Here is a 14,932-nt window from a genome sequence, read left to right as displayed (position 1 = left end):
TTTGGCACCTATCATATTCATCAGAAATTACTTTGATTATAAAGTCCAGAGATAGGTCCTTTTGCATGACCAGGGCCAAAGATGTCATAGCTGTGAGGTTGGAGTCATATGAAGCAGGAAGTGAACTGAGGATGATTGCTGCAAAGTCATCATCTGTGATAGACTGTCCAAGTGCAGCAAGTTGTTCACACAGTGTGCACATCTTGTCAAAGTGAGCACAGACATCACCTTTTTCTGAACAGCAAGATTCTTGGAGTTTTCTCCAAAGATCAATTGCAATGATGCAAGAGCAGTTTTGAAAAAGGTCAGTGAGGACACCCCACACACTCTTCACAGTCTCTTCCTTCAGAACTCAAAGGAACAATGATTCCAGGAGTGACACAGTGATCACTTGCTTGATGTATCCATTGTCCTTTGCTCATTGCCAGAGTTTTTCTGGGTATTCATTGACAAGTTTTTGCTCCGTGGCTGTGGGCTTCCAGGAGGAGTCTTTTCCTGCTGAAGGGTCCTCTGGTTTTGCATCCAAGTTGGTCAGGTGTCCAATCAGCCCTTTTGAACTGACAGCCCATTCAACCTGAGCCTTGTAGTATAGCCAGTTGCTTCCATCTGCATTTAGGGTTGGGACTTGTAAGGAATGATTGTCTTTCACCATAGTGGGTATTCTTGCTGTGTGATAACTCTTTTGGAATTAGAGCATGAGAGCAGGGCTCATATCCTAACAAAGTTATGAGTATCTCAGTGTACAGAGTAGTCACTGTATTGGTACCTAATGAAGTTATGAGTATCTACACTATGTCAGTACCAAGTAAATGAATGCAAGTATAAGTATGCTCACCTCAGTGTATGGAGTAGTCACTGAGGTGGAAAAGAACAGTGCAGAAACTTTATAGTACCATAATTAGTAAGCATGGTGACATTGGAATTTAATTCTGAGGGTCAGGGAGAAACTCCAAGCCCTCTGGGTGAAACTCCAAGAGGCTATTGTAATTCCAGAATGCATTCTCGACAGTAACTTGTAGGGATCCTGCGAACGACAGAGAGTTTCTTCGCAACTCTTGCTGGCTAGTAGTTGTAACATTCAGGCTGCTAAATCTGATGTACGTCAATCCCGCGTAGAGCATGTCAGTGCTGCGCTGCATTGTAGTAGCTTGGAGGTTGGAAGGCGTCGACACAGCCACGTTGGTCTTAGTCGGACGGAGGTAGGCGTGGACATGATAGATCGTCGAAGTGCTTGCCTCGAGCTCAGCTCAGTGCTCGCGAGGCTCTCTCTCACTGCTCCAATGTGAGGAAAATACGTGTCAGTTCCGTCCCTCGAGACGACGTCAGCACCAGCTTAGCCGCCTTACGGGACCGAGGTACTCCATCCGTCACACCCCGCGAAAGGTTGAATTGTCCAGAAGACACACATACCTTCTGTGGCGGGGTAATCTCCCGTGTGTAGACCAAAGATCGTGACTGACAAAACGCCCCTCTGTCAAGGACGAACCAAGGGTGCTCTTTGCTGTGCTCGATGATATGGCAGGTTTAGTCTCCCCTATTTCAGGCACGACGGAGGACAATCGTTCTCTGGCAGGCAGGAAGGTTTCTCACGAATGCCCTTCTTGACGCCAGTTGCTTTGGATATAAGAATACGCCTCAACACTCAACTATCAGTGACCCATTCAAGAGGTGGAAGATTATTGGCGATTAAAATCCTGGCTCAGGCCACCAGAAACTTGGTGAAGGCATTACTTCTAATCCTGCATCAGCGTCCACGTTCACACCATGCTTCGCGTATACATTATGCCTCGCGTATACACTATGGGTCGCATACACGCTGTGGATCGCATATACACTATGCCTCGCAGAAAGTTAGTGTATTCTACACGTCACGTTAGACTGATGGGATACCGTCTCTTGCAGGCCGTGCAACCCGTCCACATCGATCTTTGATAAACTGAGTCAGTTCAGGCGACTACACAGAAACCTGGCCACAGCGTGCTTGCAGCAGTTCAGCGAGTCGGACTACGCAAAATTCAAACAATCGTTTCTGTTGTACGTGTGCCGTCTCTCATTCTTCAATCCCAATATGATGAGCACCTTCATTCCAGTAACAATCTTCTCGAGCAGCCAACACTACCGCCTCTTGAGTAGGTGGGATACTGTAAGTTAATGATAGGGGTTGACGATGTTGCTCCAGTGGAACTAGTCTGCACAGCGGTGTCCAGTCAAAGATTCGTTCTTACGTCTTTGCAAACGTCCCCCTGCGGGTCATAAAGTTACCGGAGATGACGCTCATGGGAAGAAGCGCGGCGGCAGATTATCTTGTCAAGACAAAACTCGAGAATGTGGTGCGAGCAGTGGCGCAACAGGTATGGATGAACATGATGATTTGGGCAACCAAGGATGAATATTTCAGGAACAAGCCGCGCGGCGAAACCATTACTAAAGGAGGTGGAGGACATCACAAGATACGCCATCTTATCACATACGTGGGAAGCGGACGAGCCCAATTATTAAGACTTCCACAACCCGTCCAGCCGTGGTAAGCAAGGCTACAAGAAACTCGCGAAGTTTTGCAATATCGCGCATGAAGATTACAAGGTCGAGTTCGCTTGGGCGGACACGATCTGTATCGACAAGTCCAGTAGCGCAGAACTGGACGAACCGATCCGTTCGATGTTCGCATGGTATCGTAATGCGGCCATTTGCATCGCTTATGTCGGCCAAACAAACTCTCTGCTTGACCTTGCCGCAGATCGCTGGTTCACACGGGGATGGACCTTGCAGGAGCTCCTTGCGCCGTTGCGATTCAAGTTCTATAACAAGGACTGGTTCCCGCTTACCGACTTCCCGAACGATAAGATCCATGAAGAGGATGCCAGAAAATTCGGTGGTGGAACCTACTCCCTCCAGTTCCGCCTTCTTGGCGATGCCATCTTGGCGGCAACTGGTATAGAACCGCGTCATTTTCGTGACTTCGAGCCTGGGTTCAGAAACCCATCTTTACCCGAACGCATGAGGTGGGTCGCTCGAAGACTCACCACCAGGGCGGAGGACAAGTCGTATTGCATGATGGGAATATTCGGCGTCAGCATGTTGGTTGCATATGGAGAGGGCCCGGAACACGCATTCTTCAGGCTCTTTCAGGCGATTCTAGACGTGGCATGCCATTCCGCGTCATATCCATCCTTCGCGCATGATTCCCCCTGGCCCTGAATGCTATTTATTCGGCAAGTCAAAGATCAGTGCACTAGAAGCTGTGCAGATGGGATCCTTCGACGATCCTCTCAGCTTAACCAATATAGGTCTGTCGATGAGGCTGTTGATCATTCCTGCACGCGTTGATTCTCCAAGCGGCAAATATGACCATCAGAGTCCCGGAAATCTTCGCGTTTCGAGTCCTCTGTTCGACGACATTGTTATGGTGAAAGGTAACCCGCCTAAGTCGGCCGCAAACGAATTTGCGCTTGGTATCCTTAGCAGCAGCTTGCTGATGCTCAGCTACGGAGCTCTTCGCCGTACATATGCCATCCTGTTGCGAAGGGACGGGACGCTACAGATGAATTGGCAAAGGCACGAGACGGAAGAAGTCCTTGCTTTCCGGCCTGCGAAGAAGTTTCGTGATGCGGTGCAGACGTATGAAATGAAGATGCGACTCAATAATATTGCAGATAATAGTAAAGAAGACCTGAAGGTGAAACTGGAGACGGTACATTTGTGATGTAGGAGGTATGTAGGGGCACATTCTTGTTACGATCACTGACTGTCTCTAGCCAGGCTAGACCGCGCTGGCAAACTAGCAAAATTCATCAGTATTCGGTGGTTGTGTAGGGTAATAAGGCACACTGGAATTTGCTCGTTTCCTCGTCTGCTATATCTTGTCAAAGTTCAATTGGATAATATGCTACAATTACAATGTGTTTGATTTGGGAACTATCAGAAAAACGTTGAGACAAATGGCAAGAGAGATTCTTTGCAATCAATACTGCTGACTGGTTGTAGCCCGGTGTCTTCGTTAAGCACAGGCCAGGACGGACGCGTGGTTTCTCACGGAAGCTCTTCTTAACTCAACTCATGGCCTCTGCTGTCCGACTCGCATTCAGACCGAGGCTGCAATGTAACGGTGTCGCTGCTCGGACACCGGGCAAGGCGTTCAGCTCGTCGGCGTCAAGACGGGACTTTCATTTTGATACCCATCACTTCGTGCAACGCCTCGAACGCGAGGGACTGACTCGTGCACAGGCAGAAGGAATCATGAATGCCATGGCAGAGGTCATTGACGAGAGTATACGCAACATGACCAGCAATATGGTCACAAAGGCCGAGCAGGAAAAGGTATGTATTTGTCCGTCCAACACAATACTTTGCGCTCGCTCAACACGTGTGGTAGCACCAATACACACAACAGGTCGACATCGCACAGATCAAGTCAGAACTACAGCTCATGGAGAAGAACGATCTCGCCATGCTCAAAGCGGAGAATGACCGTCTGCAAACTGACATGGAGAAACTCAAGCAGCGACTCAGAGAAGAGATTACTCGTACACAGGCTGGAGTACGACTCGACCTAAATCTGGAAAAGGGCAGGATGAGAGAGGAGAGCAGCGGTCAAGAACTCAAGATAAAGGAAGTCGACACCAGGATAGAGCAGGAGATTGCGAACCTAAGAACAGCCATCCAAGTGTCCAAGGTATGATGTGATCCTGTCGTCTGCGATTGGCCGTGGTATACTCAACATTTGCGCTCAAATTTAGGCGACCACGCTCCAGTACTTGGTCGGGTTCGGTATGTTACTATGTCCCCGCAATAGGCGGCTACTGACGCCGTTGCCGTCTACAGTGACCGGCTGCTCTGCACTGCTGATGGCATATCTCAGATTCCGGATGTAAATCTGGAAATGTACTTTTTCCAATGGACTGGTATTTATATATCAAGGCTATATACTTCATCCACATCTAATCCTGCAGAATGTCTCCTCATCCACCGGTACAGCTATTTATCAGCTCTTTTTTTAGGATTTCAATCGTCTAGCGGGGGTAAGGTGTCTCCCTGTATCGGGTTCCCCAATGCCACGTCTCTAAACTTGTTGTATGCGGTGTCGAGATCATCATTGACAATGATGTAGTCGCATGCTCCCTCCTCTCGCGCGTACGAGATCTCCACGATGGCAGTAGCGAGCCGCTTTTGGATGGCTTCTTCTGAATCTGTCGCGCGACCACGCAGACGTTCTCGCAGCACTCCCATCGATGGAGGAGAGATGAATACGTAGACGGGGTGTAAATCGGTTTCCTTGACTTGTCTGACCCCCTGGACAACCGTGCTCCGGTCAGATGTCGTTGACGTGCATTCATCGAAGACGCGACGCACCTGAGACTCGATATCGAGGATGCAACGTCTTCCAGTTGATTGCACGGCCTCGATAGCCCGGACACTAGTACCGTAGAAATTGCCGGAGAACTGTGCATGCTCGATGAAGGCGTTCTCGCTTAAGAGAGACTTGAATGTATCCTGGGTAACAAAGTGGTATTCCTTTCCATCTGTCTCGCCTGGACGCGGTGCACGCGTGGTATCTTGTAGTGGACGCCGATGATTGATTTTTTTCGCAATGGTAAGTTCAATAAGACGGCGTGGAGAGGTGAAATCACGCCGTACGAGATACGCTAAAAGCAAACTTGTCTGGGTAGTCTGCGAAGAGACGCTTTATGAGTGTACCCTTCCCCACTCCCGAGGGTCCAAATACGACGAGCGGTGTCGTCGCTGTCATGGTCGATGCCCGTTGAATGAGCTGGTGAAAGCGTGACATGTTATGAGCGTGACAATCTCTGAGTGTCACACATCACGGCATCAGGCCAGACAGAAATATCTTAGAGCTTACAGCTGGCAATTCAGTTGAAACTTCAAACACGCCTGGGTCGTCGTGCAGGGCAGTGCCAGCGACGAAAGGCCGGCATTTTTTATCAAACGCTCCTAGCAACGCTCTTTCATTCAAAACCATTTAGTCTGCAACAGTCACACTCGTCATTATGGGTGCCCTCTGCTGTAGACCACAGGTGTGTCATTCGATCGAAAAAAAGGACATACACATCTCTCAACTCAAGCGCTCATATAAAGCCCGTGGACTTTGACGGGGAAGTCAATCTTTTCCACTTTATCCTCCTACGATGCGTCGGTAAAGGTGCCTTTGGAAAGGTAAGCATTTACCACACGAGGCGTTTGCATCACCATCACCTCCCCAATCTTCTATCGCACAGGTTCGGATGGTCCAACACAAACAGACGCAAGAATTGTACGCCCTAAAGTACATCAACAAAGCCAAGTGTGTCAAGATGAAAGCCGTCGCCAATATAATTCAGGAGCGAAAGTTACTCGAAGAGGTCGGCAGTGTTGTCCCCCCACTTTCGCACCTAAATTGCTTATGTAGCGTGTTTTAGATCGATCACCCATTCGTTGTCAACATGCGGTATGCTTTCCAGGACGACGAAAATTGTTTCTTTGTGCTAGACTTGATGCTCGGAGGCGATCTGCGATGTGCGTATCTCTCGTCTGTCTCTCTGATTTTGACCTGATGTAATTTGGCCCAGTTCACCTTGAAAGATCAGGGTCTCTTTCTGAAGACACGGTGCGGTTTTATGTGGCGGAAATTGCGTCGGCACTGGCATATCTCCACGAGAATCGCATCACGCACCGGTGCGTTTGGGTGCTTCCACCAAGCTGTTTGCAAACCACTGAATTCCTATGCAGCGACTTGAAACCAGACAACATCCTCCTCGATGCCTCCGGCCACGCCCATCTAACGGACTTCAATATCGCCGTCCACTTCTCTGAACGCCGACTACTATCCGGCGTCGCAGGAAGCATGGCCTACATGGCCCCCGAGATCCTCGCCAAGCGCGGATACACCTACACCATCGACTGGTGGTCTCTCGGCGTGTGCGCCTACGAACTTCTCTTTGGCCGTAGGCCGTTTAAGGGAAGGACAAACACCGACTTGACACATAGCATCACAAAGGACCATTTGCGATTCCCGGAAGACGCGGAGAAGAAGTGCAGTCGTGCTGCTCTGCAGGCTGTCAAGGGTGTACGTCACACATTCTTATTGGTCCATTGGCCTAGCTGTTTACCCCGTAGTAGTTCCTGGAGAGAGACCCTTCGCGACGGTTGGGATGCAAATCCGGGGAAGGCTTCGAAGAACTCCGACGTCATCCCTGGTTCAGCTGTATCGACTGGACAGCACTCGAAACGAAGTCGATACCTCCGCCCTTCATTCCTGACGTATGTCGTGGAAAATCTCTCACAGTCGTGTTATAGCTCACTCCTTTGTCTATCAGTCGAAGAAAGCCAACTTTGACGCGTCCCATGAATTGGAAGAACTCTTGCTAGAGGACAACCCGCTGAAAGCCAAGACGCGCAAGAACCGAGATGTCAACACCCTGAGTGTTGAAATGCGACAGATGGAAGACCAGTAGGTCACCTTGCAGCATAAAAATGCGTCAGGCAGGGTTCAAAGTTTTTTTCGGGATCACAGATTTGAGACCTATGACTTCAAGAAGATGCTACGCCGCTCTTATTATCCGCATAACCAGCAGATAGTGTCATCCTTCACCGCTGCAACGTCGTCATCGGGTGGTCCGATAGCATCGAGACCTGTGACACCAGCTGCTACCGAGCAGCGGCTGACGCGCATTACTACATCAGAAGACTGCTCACCGTACACTGGTTGCGAACCTGTGCAAATGAAGAACGTGCAGTACGGAGAGAAGGCTTACTCATGATCTCGCCCTGGACCCTGCCCACGGCTGTGTTCGGTGAACAAGGCTTGAATATGCGTCCCTTTTATTTTTCCGACACTCTGGTCAGCGGATCTTGTCCTCGTTTTGGTCTCACTGACCTCCCGCCACTTTCCTGCTCTCAGTGCGTGGAAAGGATGGGATTTCTTTCTCACATTTGCAAACGTCATTTAATGCCCATGTACGATGGTCCTTTTTCTTTTTCTTACCTCATCTCAAGCAAAGATGTGCTATGATACCTCTGTCTTCTCCACTCTTATGCAACTGAGTTTCACCCTTCATCTGGATATTATTGTTTTCGTGGGGGAACGCTCTCTTTTCATTTTGAGGTTCCACCCGGATGACAATGACTAATGCAAAAACTCTTTCCCCACAATCTACTCCTTGTTAGTTCGATATGGGAATAGTCTTTTTTTCTACTTTTGTATCGCTGACTTGCGGTGACTATGACGCTGCATCTGTAACATTAAACAAACAAAAATAAAACAGCTGATTGCGCGACTTTTGCAGTAATGCGCAGAAAATTTGCAGGTGGCTGTGCCCACAGCTACTGACTAAGCAGGGCACGTGCACGGGGGAGCGAGTGAGTCAGGGCTACACGCACTCCTCGCCCGTTCCTCGGGACTCGTTTCGATGCTACTGTACATAACCCATGTAATAATGGGTATTTGCCAAGAAATGGGCCTAAATACGCTAGGCCAGTGATGACTTGTGGCGCGGAGTGCGGTCACATGAATTTGCAGGTGGCGATGCCGTGTGAATTTCCCGAAGGAGCAATCCCGCCACCAGGCGGGAGGGGCGGGGGAGGGGGTCGAGCGTTCGAGCGGGCCCTGTGGGGCATCACGGCCTCGTGGATTGGGCGGGATGACTGGGGAGGGTGCCGACGAACTGCGTTCACGTCCTGCCTACGTTTATCTATTTTATCTGCCCTCCTAGCTAGTGCAAAGTGGTACAAGGTGGCTGTGTTAAAAATTATGCAGGGGTAGTATAAAAAGTTGCGCAGGAACAGTGCTGCAAAAGTCGCGCAATCAACTGTTTTATTTTTTTTTTGTTTAATGTTACAGATGCAGCGTCATAGGTGACAGTTCGGTATCGTCTTGTTTCCTGAGGTACATATATACGTGGATATTACTACATTACTGTGCGTATAGAAATACTAGTGGTGCTTGTGTATATACTGGATGATGATCGATGACGGCACGAACGTATCGCCGTTCTATGACGCTGCATCTGTAACATTAAACAAAAAAAAAATAAAACAGTTGATTGCGCGACTTTTGCAGCACTGTTCCTGCGCAACTTTTTATACTACCCCTGCATAATTTTTAACACAGCCACCTTGTACCACTTTGCACTAGCTAGGAGGGCAGATAAAATAGATAAACGTAGGCAGGACGTGAACGCAGTTCGTCGGCACCCTCCCCAGTCATCCCGCCCAATCCACGAGGCCGTGATGCCCCACAGGGCCCGCTCGAACGCTCGACCCCCTCCCCCGCCCCTCCCGCCTGGTGGCGGGATTGCTCCTTCGGGAAATTCACACGGCATCGCCACCTGCAAATTCATGTGACCGCACTCCGCGCCACAAGTCATCACTGGCCTAGCGTATTTAGGCCCATTTCTTGGCAAATACCCATTATTACATGGGTTATGTACAGTAGCATCGAAACGAGTCCCGAGGAACGGGCGAGGAGTGCGTGTAGCCCTGACTCACTCGCTCCCCCGTGCACGTGCCCTGCTTAGTCAGTAGCTGTGGGCACAGCCACCTGCAAATTTTCTGCGCATTACTGCAAAAGTCGCGCAATCAGCTGTTTTATTTTTGTTTGTTTAATGTTACAGATGCAGCGTCATACCGTTCCGCTGCGGCGAATCGTTGAAAAGCGGAAGATCAAAAGAGTCGGCGGCGGGCTGTTTGCTGGTTGCACTTACATATCACATGAAACGAAACAAGGTGTACCTGGCCAACCTAGCCGACTTCAGGTTAGCATACGATCTGTCCATCCGGAAAAAAGATTTTTGTTCCGCTCATTCGCATCTGTGCTGACGGGCTGATGGCCCCAATGTCAAAGATAACGGTACCGACGGCTGGTACCTAGCGCCTCGTAGCAAACGCAGTGTCTTCGTGATGTCCTGAGCCCATGGGCCCCGTTATCCCATACCTTTATTTGCGTACCGGAGGGAGTGCGACCACCTCAACCGCGCGTTTGTCTACGGAGTAACTTTGAGCGGCTTGAGGTCGAAGACAATGACTGATCAAGGGTGTCGAGCGTTCGAATGACAATATATTCGCGAGAAGGCGTGGATACGGTTAAATACGGTTCCGCAGGCGGCGTCATGCTTGGATCTCTGCACAGTGGCCCTAGATACATATGTCCGCGGTGCTTGGACTTGCTCTTCCAGTAGTGAACGACAGAAAGGAACGCTTTATGAGGTCGACGCAATCGTTGGGGAGACGCACGTCGTATATCGATCGTAAGAAAATCTTGGTAAGAAGTGCAAGGGCCAGCTTTTCCGTTCGAAAATGCGGAAGAGGAGGAAGGGGGGAGGGGGGGGATGGGCTCCTTTGTCTTCGGGTTCTGTAGTTGGGGAGAACACAAGGAAATAACAAACCAATGTATGCATATGCCAGGAGGATGTACAGGGAATGGTTAGAAGCTGCCATGTGTGACATGTGCTAGCCCATACAATTTCCTCAAACAAACTACATACTGTACAAAGCACCGTTTACTAGATGATGCCAGACGGGTCAGACAGTAAGATGTGCCAGGTTAGCTGTGAGGTTGTGCACGTTGACACCCGCAGACATCTGTACCGTCTGAGCTTGTCCGAGTCCGATTGAGCAGTCTGCATCTGACGGAGCAGACTCCACGTAGCTTTCCCGGCGGAGACGTAGCTGAGGCTGCCAGCTGCCCTTTGTGACGTGGTGGAGAGAGACCAGGATCAAATCTTCAACTTTGATACGCTTCGGGCCAACCTTCCACCTGCGGTCAGCATTTGTCTCCATAGGTTGCTTCGCTGCCCACTGTAATGATCGTCAAAAGAAATTCCAATGCACAGCTATCCAAGCGTACCTCAATGAAACGCTTGACACAGTTCACTAGGTTTTTGACCAGCTTGGCTCGAGTGATCGGTCCTTTGGGCGTTTTGAAGTCATTGGTGGGGATTTGCTTGGTCCACGGGCGATAACCAGGCCACTGTTTGAGCGTGATGAGCGAAGTGTATTGGTAATTTTACGAAGGGGCGCACCTCGATGCGGATGGACACGGACGGACCACATCCCACAAACATTGGCTCGTCTTTGTCCTGCAAATCCTTGTGCTTAGACCTTATGGCGTCCTCCAGTGTGACACCGTATTCGTATGGGTTACTGGAAAAGAAATAGATGACTGGCTTGAGTTCGCACTCAGCGATGTAGCGTTTCTGGTCCGCCTCCGTGTATGGGCGGTATATTTTCTGGGGAACGAAGATTCCAGTTCCAGTCTTGATGATGGCGAATCTCTGAACCCAGAACCAGTTCGTGACGTGGGGTAGCATGGCCTCAGCTACTTCGTCCTGTGATTGGTTTGCATAGCTGGCTACTCGAAGATGTCAGGAAATCTTACGTCATCGTCATTGCTTTGCTCGACCTGCACACCCTCGAGGGGTGAAATGGGCGAGAGAGCAGAATAAGGGGGTGACTTCGTTGGACTCTACGGAGGGTTGTTCGTCGTAAGTTCCTTGAATCTCTTTAGATATGACCTACGAGGTGTGCAACCGACGCATCTAGCACCGAGTGCGGTGAGGTATTGATACGGACGTCGGGTAGCGGGGTGTCCATCGCCGACCCCGGACCCGGCGTGAGAACAGCAGAAGACGGAGCACGAGTCGATACTTCTGATCCCCCGGAGTCATAATAAGGAGGGTGCGGTGTAAGTCGTCTTGTGTCGATGTGCAGGTCAGTCGGGTAAAGCGACCCTTGATCACTTCCTGAGGAAAGGTCCGGAGGGTGGAGGAGGTAGGGAAGCGATTCGTTGTTACCAAAGTCTTCGGCGTTCTAAAACGTGTTGATAGTCGTCATGTGCGTTATGTCATCGCTATGGAATGGCTCACCGACAGACCCGTCGAGGTCAAAGATAAACAGTTATCGTTTGGGCCATAGTAGTCGAAGTCGGACGGCAGGAATTGAGGCTCATCGTAGAGTCCAGGGAGTTGCCCTTCCTCTTGGATGTCGTCCATGGCGGTGGGGGATGGTTGATACTGGCTTCAACGGGGCATGGTTCCTTTATAAAAAAGGGGGCTCACACAGCATGTTGTTGTATCAATCAGTAAACTACTTCGTGCACCGGCAGTTCTGGGGAGTCCGTCCAGTGCTGTCCAGTACTGGACAGGAAAGGTGATTTGCTGATGGATTCGAAATGTTAGAACTTCAAAGCGCTAGTTGACCTGAAAGAACTCCTTGACAACCACTAGCGAATTGTATGCGTTCCTCCTGTTAGTATGGGACACCATAAATCACGCTGCAGATATGACTGGCATTAACTGTGGTGGAATGGGATGGGAACATTGCTACATCGATAGCTGGAAGCCTTGGTAAATCGTGCTACTGTGGGCGTGGGAAGTCAAACCCTAACCCTAACCCATGATTGGTGACAATATTTGTCGCAAACTTCTCTATTCGAGGCCGCCCCCAGGAAGATCATTTGCTAGGCCGTAGTCCATGCAGAATCCACACTTCGGATGCATGCAAATATACCTTCACTCCATGTTCAATGTGTACCCTCACGCAATCGATAAATCGACATTATGTCTCCGAGTTCATGTGGTTTCTGTGTCGGGAAAATCTAGATTCTACTAGCAAATACTGTAGGCTTGTTTCACTGGATGGCATCAGTTGAATACAAGCACGAGTCAAGCGTTGTCCCCGAGTACATTATCACATATCGTGCATTATATGTCCTGTGTCGCACATTGTATATTGTGTATCGCGCGCATTATTTTTTACCCAAACGGAGCACCATATAGATCCATCAAGATCCCACGCAGTACTTGGTGTCATGGTCGACCTTTGTTAAGATAATGGTGTGACAACTTGACGCAGGGTCGTAGGAGAGCCTCATACCACACGGATGTCGTCCCATGGGTGCTTCATGGAATCAGCAGTATGGTTCACCTCTCTTCCTATCAAAGTATCATAGAGTCCATGCTATGTAGTTACCTGCTAAATCATCTAGACTGTCACTCCCCGCATTTACTTGGGATAGTTCACCTCCATAAATGGCCAACCATTCGTGCACTCCCGACATCGCGTGCCTCGCACCATATATCCTGTGTCATGCATTATCCTGTGTCGTGCATTATATATTGTGTACCATGCATACCTGTGTGTATTGCATGCATTATTTTCTTCCCAAATGGAGCGCCATAGATCTAGTCCTGTAGAATGTCTCCTCGCTCACTGGTACAGCTATTCACCAGCTCGTTTCTCAGGATATGGTGTCGATTTCAATCGTCTGGTAAGAGTAAGGCATCTCCCTATATTCGGTTCCATAATGACATGCTGGAGTAGGGAGGCCCAGGGACAGGAGGCGAGGATACAGCCACAGCATGCTTATGTACACTGGAGATCACAGTGGCATGGTCACCCCTCAGAACCCCATACACCAGTGACTACTCATTCCCATCAGGTACTCATGTTGGAGTTTATCACCTTTACCTTAGTTGTGGTTCACTGAGCACAGCATTACATAATCCAAAAGTGGACACTTAGCAGTTTATTTTTTCCTTACTGCACCTCAGTTTCAACCAACTTGAAGTCTGAGGTGGGACTCCTTCCATTCATTATATTGGAACACTTACTTACCTACCTACAGTATATTCCTCTCCATAGGTAGTTAATTGTTTGGCTTCAACCAACTTGAAGTCTGAGTATATTCCTCTCCATAGACTTGACAATCCTGCAGCTCGTCATCCTCCAAAAGGTTATGAGCTCCACTTGCGAGTTCTAATCCTAGGAAAGTTGAACATGTCAAGTCTGGTACAAAGTGTCTACTATGTCTGGTCTGTCAGCATCCACTTCTGGTCCCTCAAAGGTCCTGGTCTCCACCTCAACAGTAACCTCTACTACACCTTCAGGCAAAGCTACTCAAGCCTCCAGTTGACTCTATGACATACCATCCCTCGAAGACAATGGTTTGAACTTCCAGATGTAGAAGTACTGAATTATGATGATCCTAGATGTCTGTGGACTTTGGGAGCTCATAGAAGGAAAGTTGAAGGCACCTGATGCAGCAGCTGATCCAGTTGCATGTGCAGACTGGCACTACAGAGATAAAGAAGCAAGGGCTCAAATCACGCTCATTCTAAAGGATGACCCACTTAGTGGTGTTCTGCATGCCATGATGGCAGCAGGAGTCTGGAAAAAGCTATGCAAGTGCTATGAAGGCAAAGGGAAACAAACAATAGCCTACCTTATTGGTGAACTATTTTGTGGTACCCTAGCAGATGACATCTTGATGGAGACACAGCTTAATGCCATGTGGCAGAAGGCAACAATCCTAAAGTCTCTTGGACAGCCCCTTGAAGACTCTCTTGTTGCCATAGCCATGGTCATCTCCCTTCCAACCTCATACTCAACCCTTTGCACTATACTCATGTCATCTGATGTGAGTCAAAGTGAGGTTCAGTGGTGAAAACCAACCAAAACCAACACAAAAGACAATGAAAGTGAGTGGTGGTGCGCCTATGCGGTACCTAGATGGTAGAACCTGTTCTTTGGGAGGGTTTTTGCAAGCTACAACACTCAAAGATGAGTGCTGAGGGTTGGGGGTGCTCCTGACAAAGAGGGAGCAAGAATGTGATAGAAAGTGATAGGGTAGACTGCTGTCAGCCTACAGAAGGATGGATGGTGACTTAATTCAATGTCCTAAGCTGTACTGAGCTCAGGGAGGGCTTGGAGCAAAGTATATGGATGATAGATGATGATAAGCAAAGTAGATGATAGCTAGACCCTTAATAAAGTCTCAACTATTGAAGCTGATGAATGTTTTACTGAGAGATGATAAATTGCGAGCAAGAGGGGCTCTCTGATGTCTTCTTTTTTTTTTGCTACCTAAGTACAGTGACTTATATACAGTACAGGGGTGTTGCCTATGGAAAACAAGGTGCAAACACTTGGTAAGTGATTGGTA

At 49.0% G+C, this 14,932-nt stretch overlaps 6 protein-coding genes across 6 annotated transcripts; 4 read left to right on the top strand and 2 right to left on the bottom strand.

The window, feature by feature from the left end:
* Nucleotides 1-1,452: 1,452 nt before the first annotated feature.
* On the top strand, nucleotides 1,453-2,543 carry F5J12DRAFT_246611 (uncharacterized protein). The gene is made up of 5 exons (XM_051738572.1): nucleotides 1,453-1,850; nucleotides 1,903-2,034; nucleotides 2,091-2,129; nucleotides 2,180-2,351; nucleotides 2,399-2,543. Exons 1-5 carry the CDS (start codon nucleotides 1,765-1,767, stop codon nucleotides 2,426-2,428), a joined length of 459 nt encoding a protein of 152 aa, XP_051598107.1. The 5' UTR covers nucleotides 1,453-1,764; the 3' UTR covers nucleotides 2,429-2,543.
* On the top strand, nucleotides 2,295-3,401 carry F5J12DRAFT_246711 (uncharacterized protein). Its single transcript, XM_051738573.1, has 3 exons — nucleotides 2,295-2,351; nucleotides 2,406-3,287; nucleotides 3,356-3,401. The coding sequence occupies exon 2, from the start codon at nucleotides 2,659-2,661 to the stop codon at nucleotides 3,196-3,198; it is 540 nt and encodes a 179-aa protein (XP_051598106.1). The 5' UTR covers nucleotides 2,295-2,351; nucleotides 2,406-2,658; the 3' UTR covers nucleotides 3,199-3,287; nucleotides 3,356-3,401.
* Nucleotides 3,402-3,930: 529 nt separating this feature from the next.
* F5J12DRAFT_246598 (uncharacterized protein) lies at nucleotides 3,931-4,940 on the top strand. The gene is made up of 4 exons (XM_051738571.1): nucleotides 3,931-4,317; nucleotides 4,373-4,672; nucleotides 4,737-4,767; nucleotides 4,822-4,940. Exons 1-4 carry the CDS (start codon nucleotides 4,057-4,059, stop codon nucleotides 4,869-4,871), a joined length of 642 nt encoding a protein of 213 aa, XP_051598105.1. The 5' UTR covers nucleotides 3,931-4,056; the 3' UTR covers nucleotides 4,872-4,940.
* On the bottom strand, nucleotides 4,735-5,800 carry F5J12DRAFT_844369 (P-loop containing nucleoside triphosphate hydrolase protein). The gene is made up of 3 exons (XM_051746264.1): nucleotides 5,635-5,800; nucleotides 5,350-5,552; nucleotides 4,735-5,289 (listed from the first exon to the last, which is right to left on the bottom strand). The coding sequence occupies exons 1-3, from the start codon at nucleotides 5,783-5,785 to the stop codon at nucleotides 5,002-5,004; spliced, it is 642 nt and encodes a 213-aa protein (XP_051598104.1). The 5' UTR covers nucleotides 5,786-5,800; the 3' UTR covers nucleotides 4,735-5,001.
* Nucleotides 5,801-6,005: 205 nt separating this feature from the next.
* On the top strand, nucleotides 6,006-7,754 carry F5J12DRAFT_894644 (kinase-like domain-containing protein; the record flags this gene model as incomplete). Its single annotated transcript, XM_051747757.1, has 9 exons — nucleotides 6,006-6,032; nucleotides 6,094-6,171; nucleotides 6,234-6,356; nucleotides 6,414-6,510; nucleotides 6,564-6,669; nucleotides 6,724-7,060; nucleotides 7,114-7,254; nucleotides 7,311-7,444; nucleotides 7,508-7,754. The coding sequence occupies 9 exons, from the start codon at nucleotides 6,006-6,008 to the stop codon at nucleotides 7,752-7,754; spliced, it is 1,290 nt and encodes a 429-aa protein (XP_051598103.1).
* Nucleotides 7,755-10,289: 2,535 nt separating this feature from the next.
* F5J12DRAFT_844349 (uncharacterized protein) lies at nucleotides 10,290-11,443 on the bottom strand. The gene is made up of 4 exons (XM_051746263.1): nucleotides 11,369-11,443; nucleotides 11,013-11,318; nucleotides 10,838-10,960; nucleotides 10,290-10,788 (listed from the first exon to the last, which is right to left on the bottom strand). Exons 2-4 carry the CDS (start codon nucleotides 11,298-11,300, stop codon nucleotides 10,513-10,515), a joined length of 687 nt encoding a protein of 228 aa, XP_051598102.1. The 5' UTR covers nucleotides 11,301-11,318; nucleotides 11,369-11,443; the 3' UTR covers nucleotides 10,290-10,512.
* Nucleotides 11,444-14,932: the final 3,489 nt, after the last annotated feature.

This window comes from Pisolithus orientalis (assembly GCF_024613125.1).
Source record: "Pisolithus orientalis strain OTSU chromosome Unknown F5J12scaffold_24, whole genome shotgun sequence".
Classification (NCBI taxonomy): Eukaryota; Fungi; Basidiomycota; class Agaricomycetes; order Boletales; family Pisolithaceae; genus Pisolithus; species Pisolithus orientalis.
Note: the sequence above shows the minus strand (reverse complement) of the source record. Positions and strands in the feature narration are given on the sequence as shown.

Excerpts from the sequence above, each read along its gene's own strand:
- F5J12DRAFT_246711 (XM_051738573.1), top strand. The coding sequence starts at position 2,659 with ATGTTCGCATGGTATCGTAATGCGGCCATTTGCATCGCTTATGTCGGC.
- F5J12DRAFT_844349 (XM_051746263.1), bottom strand. The coding sequence starts at position 11,300 with ATGCTACCCCACGTCACGAACTGGTTCTGGGTTCAGAGATTCGCCATC. Across the intron at positions 10,961-11,012 it reads CCGTGTCCATCCGCATCGAG|TGGCCTGGTTATCGCCCGTG; the intron begins GTGCGCCCCTTC and ends ACGCTCAAACAG. Across the intron at positions 10,789-10,837 it reads GTGTCAAGCGTTTCATTGAG|TGGGCAGCGAAGCAACCTAT; the intron begins GTACGCTTGGAT and ends CGATCATTACAG.
- F5J12DRAFT_246611 (XM_051738572.1), top strand. The coding sequence starts at position 1,765 with ATGCTTCGCGTATACATTATGCCTCGCGTATACACTATGGGTCGCATA. Across the intron at positions 1,851-1,902 it reads TACACTATGCCTCGCAGAAA|GCCGTGCAACCCGTCCACAT; the intron begins GTTAGTGTATTC and ends CGTCTCTTGCAG. Across the intron at positions 2,130-2,179 it reads CCAACACTACCGCCTCTTGA|TGGAACTAGTCTGCACAGCG; the intron begins GTAGGTGGGATA and ends ATGTTGCTCCAG.
- F5J12DRAFT_844369 (XM_051746264.1), bottom strand. The coding sequence starts at position 5,785 with ATGTCACGCTTTCACCAGCTCATTCAACGGGCATCGACCATGACAGCG. Across the intron at positions 5,553-5,634 it reads GTTTGCTTTTAGCGTATCTC|ATACCACGCGTGCACCGCGT; the intron begins GTACGGCGTGAT and ends GTCCACTACAAG. Across the intron at positions 5,290-5,349 it reads TCCTCGATATCGAGTCTCAG|GGGGTCAGACAAGTCAAGGA; the intron begins GTGCGTCGCGTC and ends ACGGTTGTCCAG.
- F5J12DRAFT_246598 (XM_051738571.1), top strand. The coding sequence starts at position 4,057 with ATGGCCTCTGCTGTCCGACTCGCATTCAGACCGAGGCTGCAATGTAAC. Across the intron at positions 4,318-4,372 it reads CAAAGGCCGAGCAGGAAAAG|CACCAATACACACAACAGGT; the intron begins GTATGTATTTGT and ends CACGTGTGGTAG. Across the intron at positions 4,673-4,736 it reads CAGCCATCCAAGTGTCCAAG|GCGACCACGCTCCAGTACTT; the intron begins GTATGATGTGAT and ends GCTCAAATTTAG.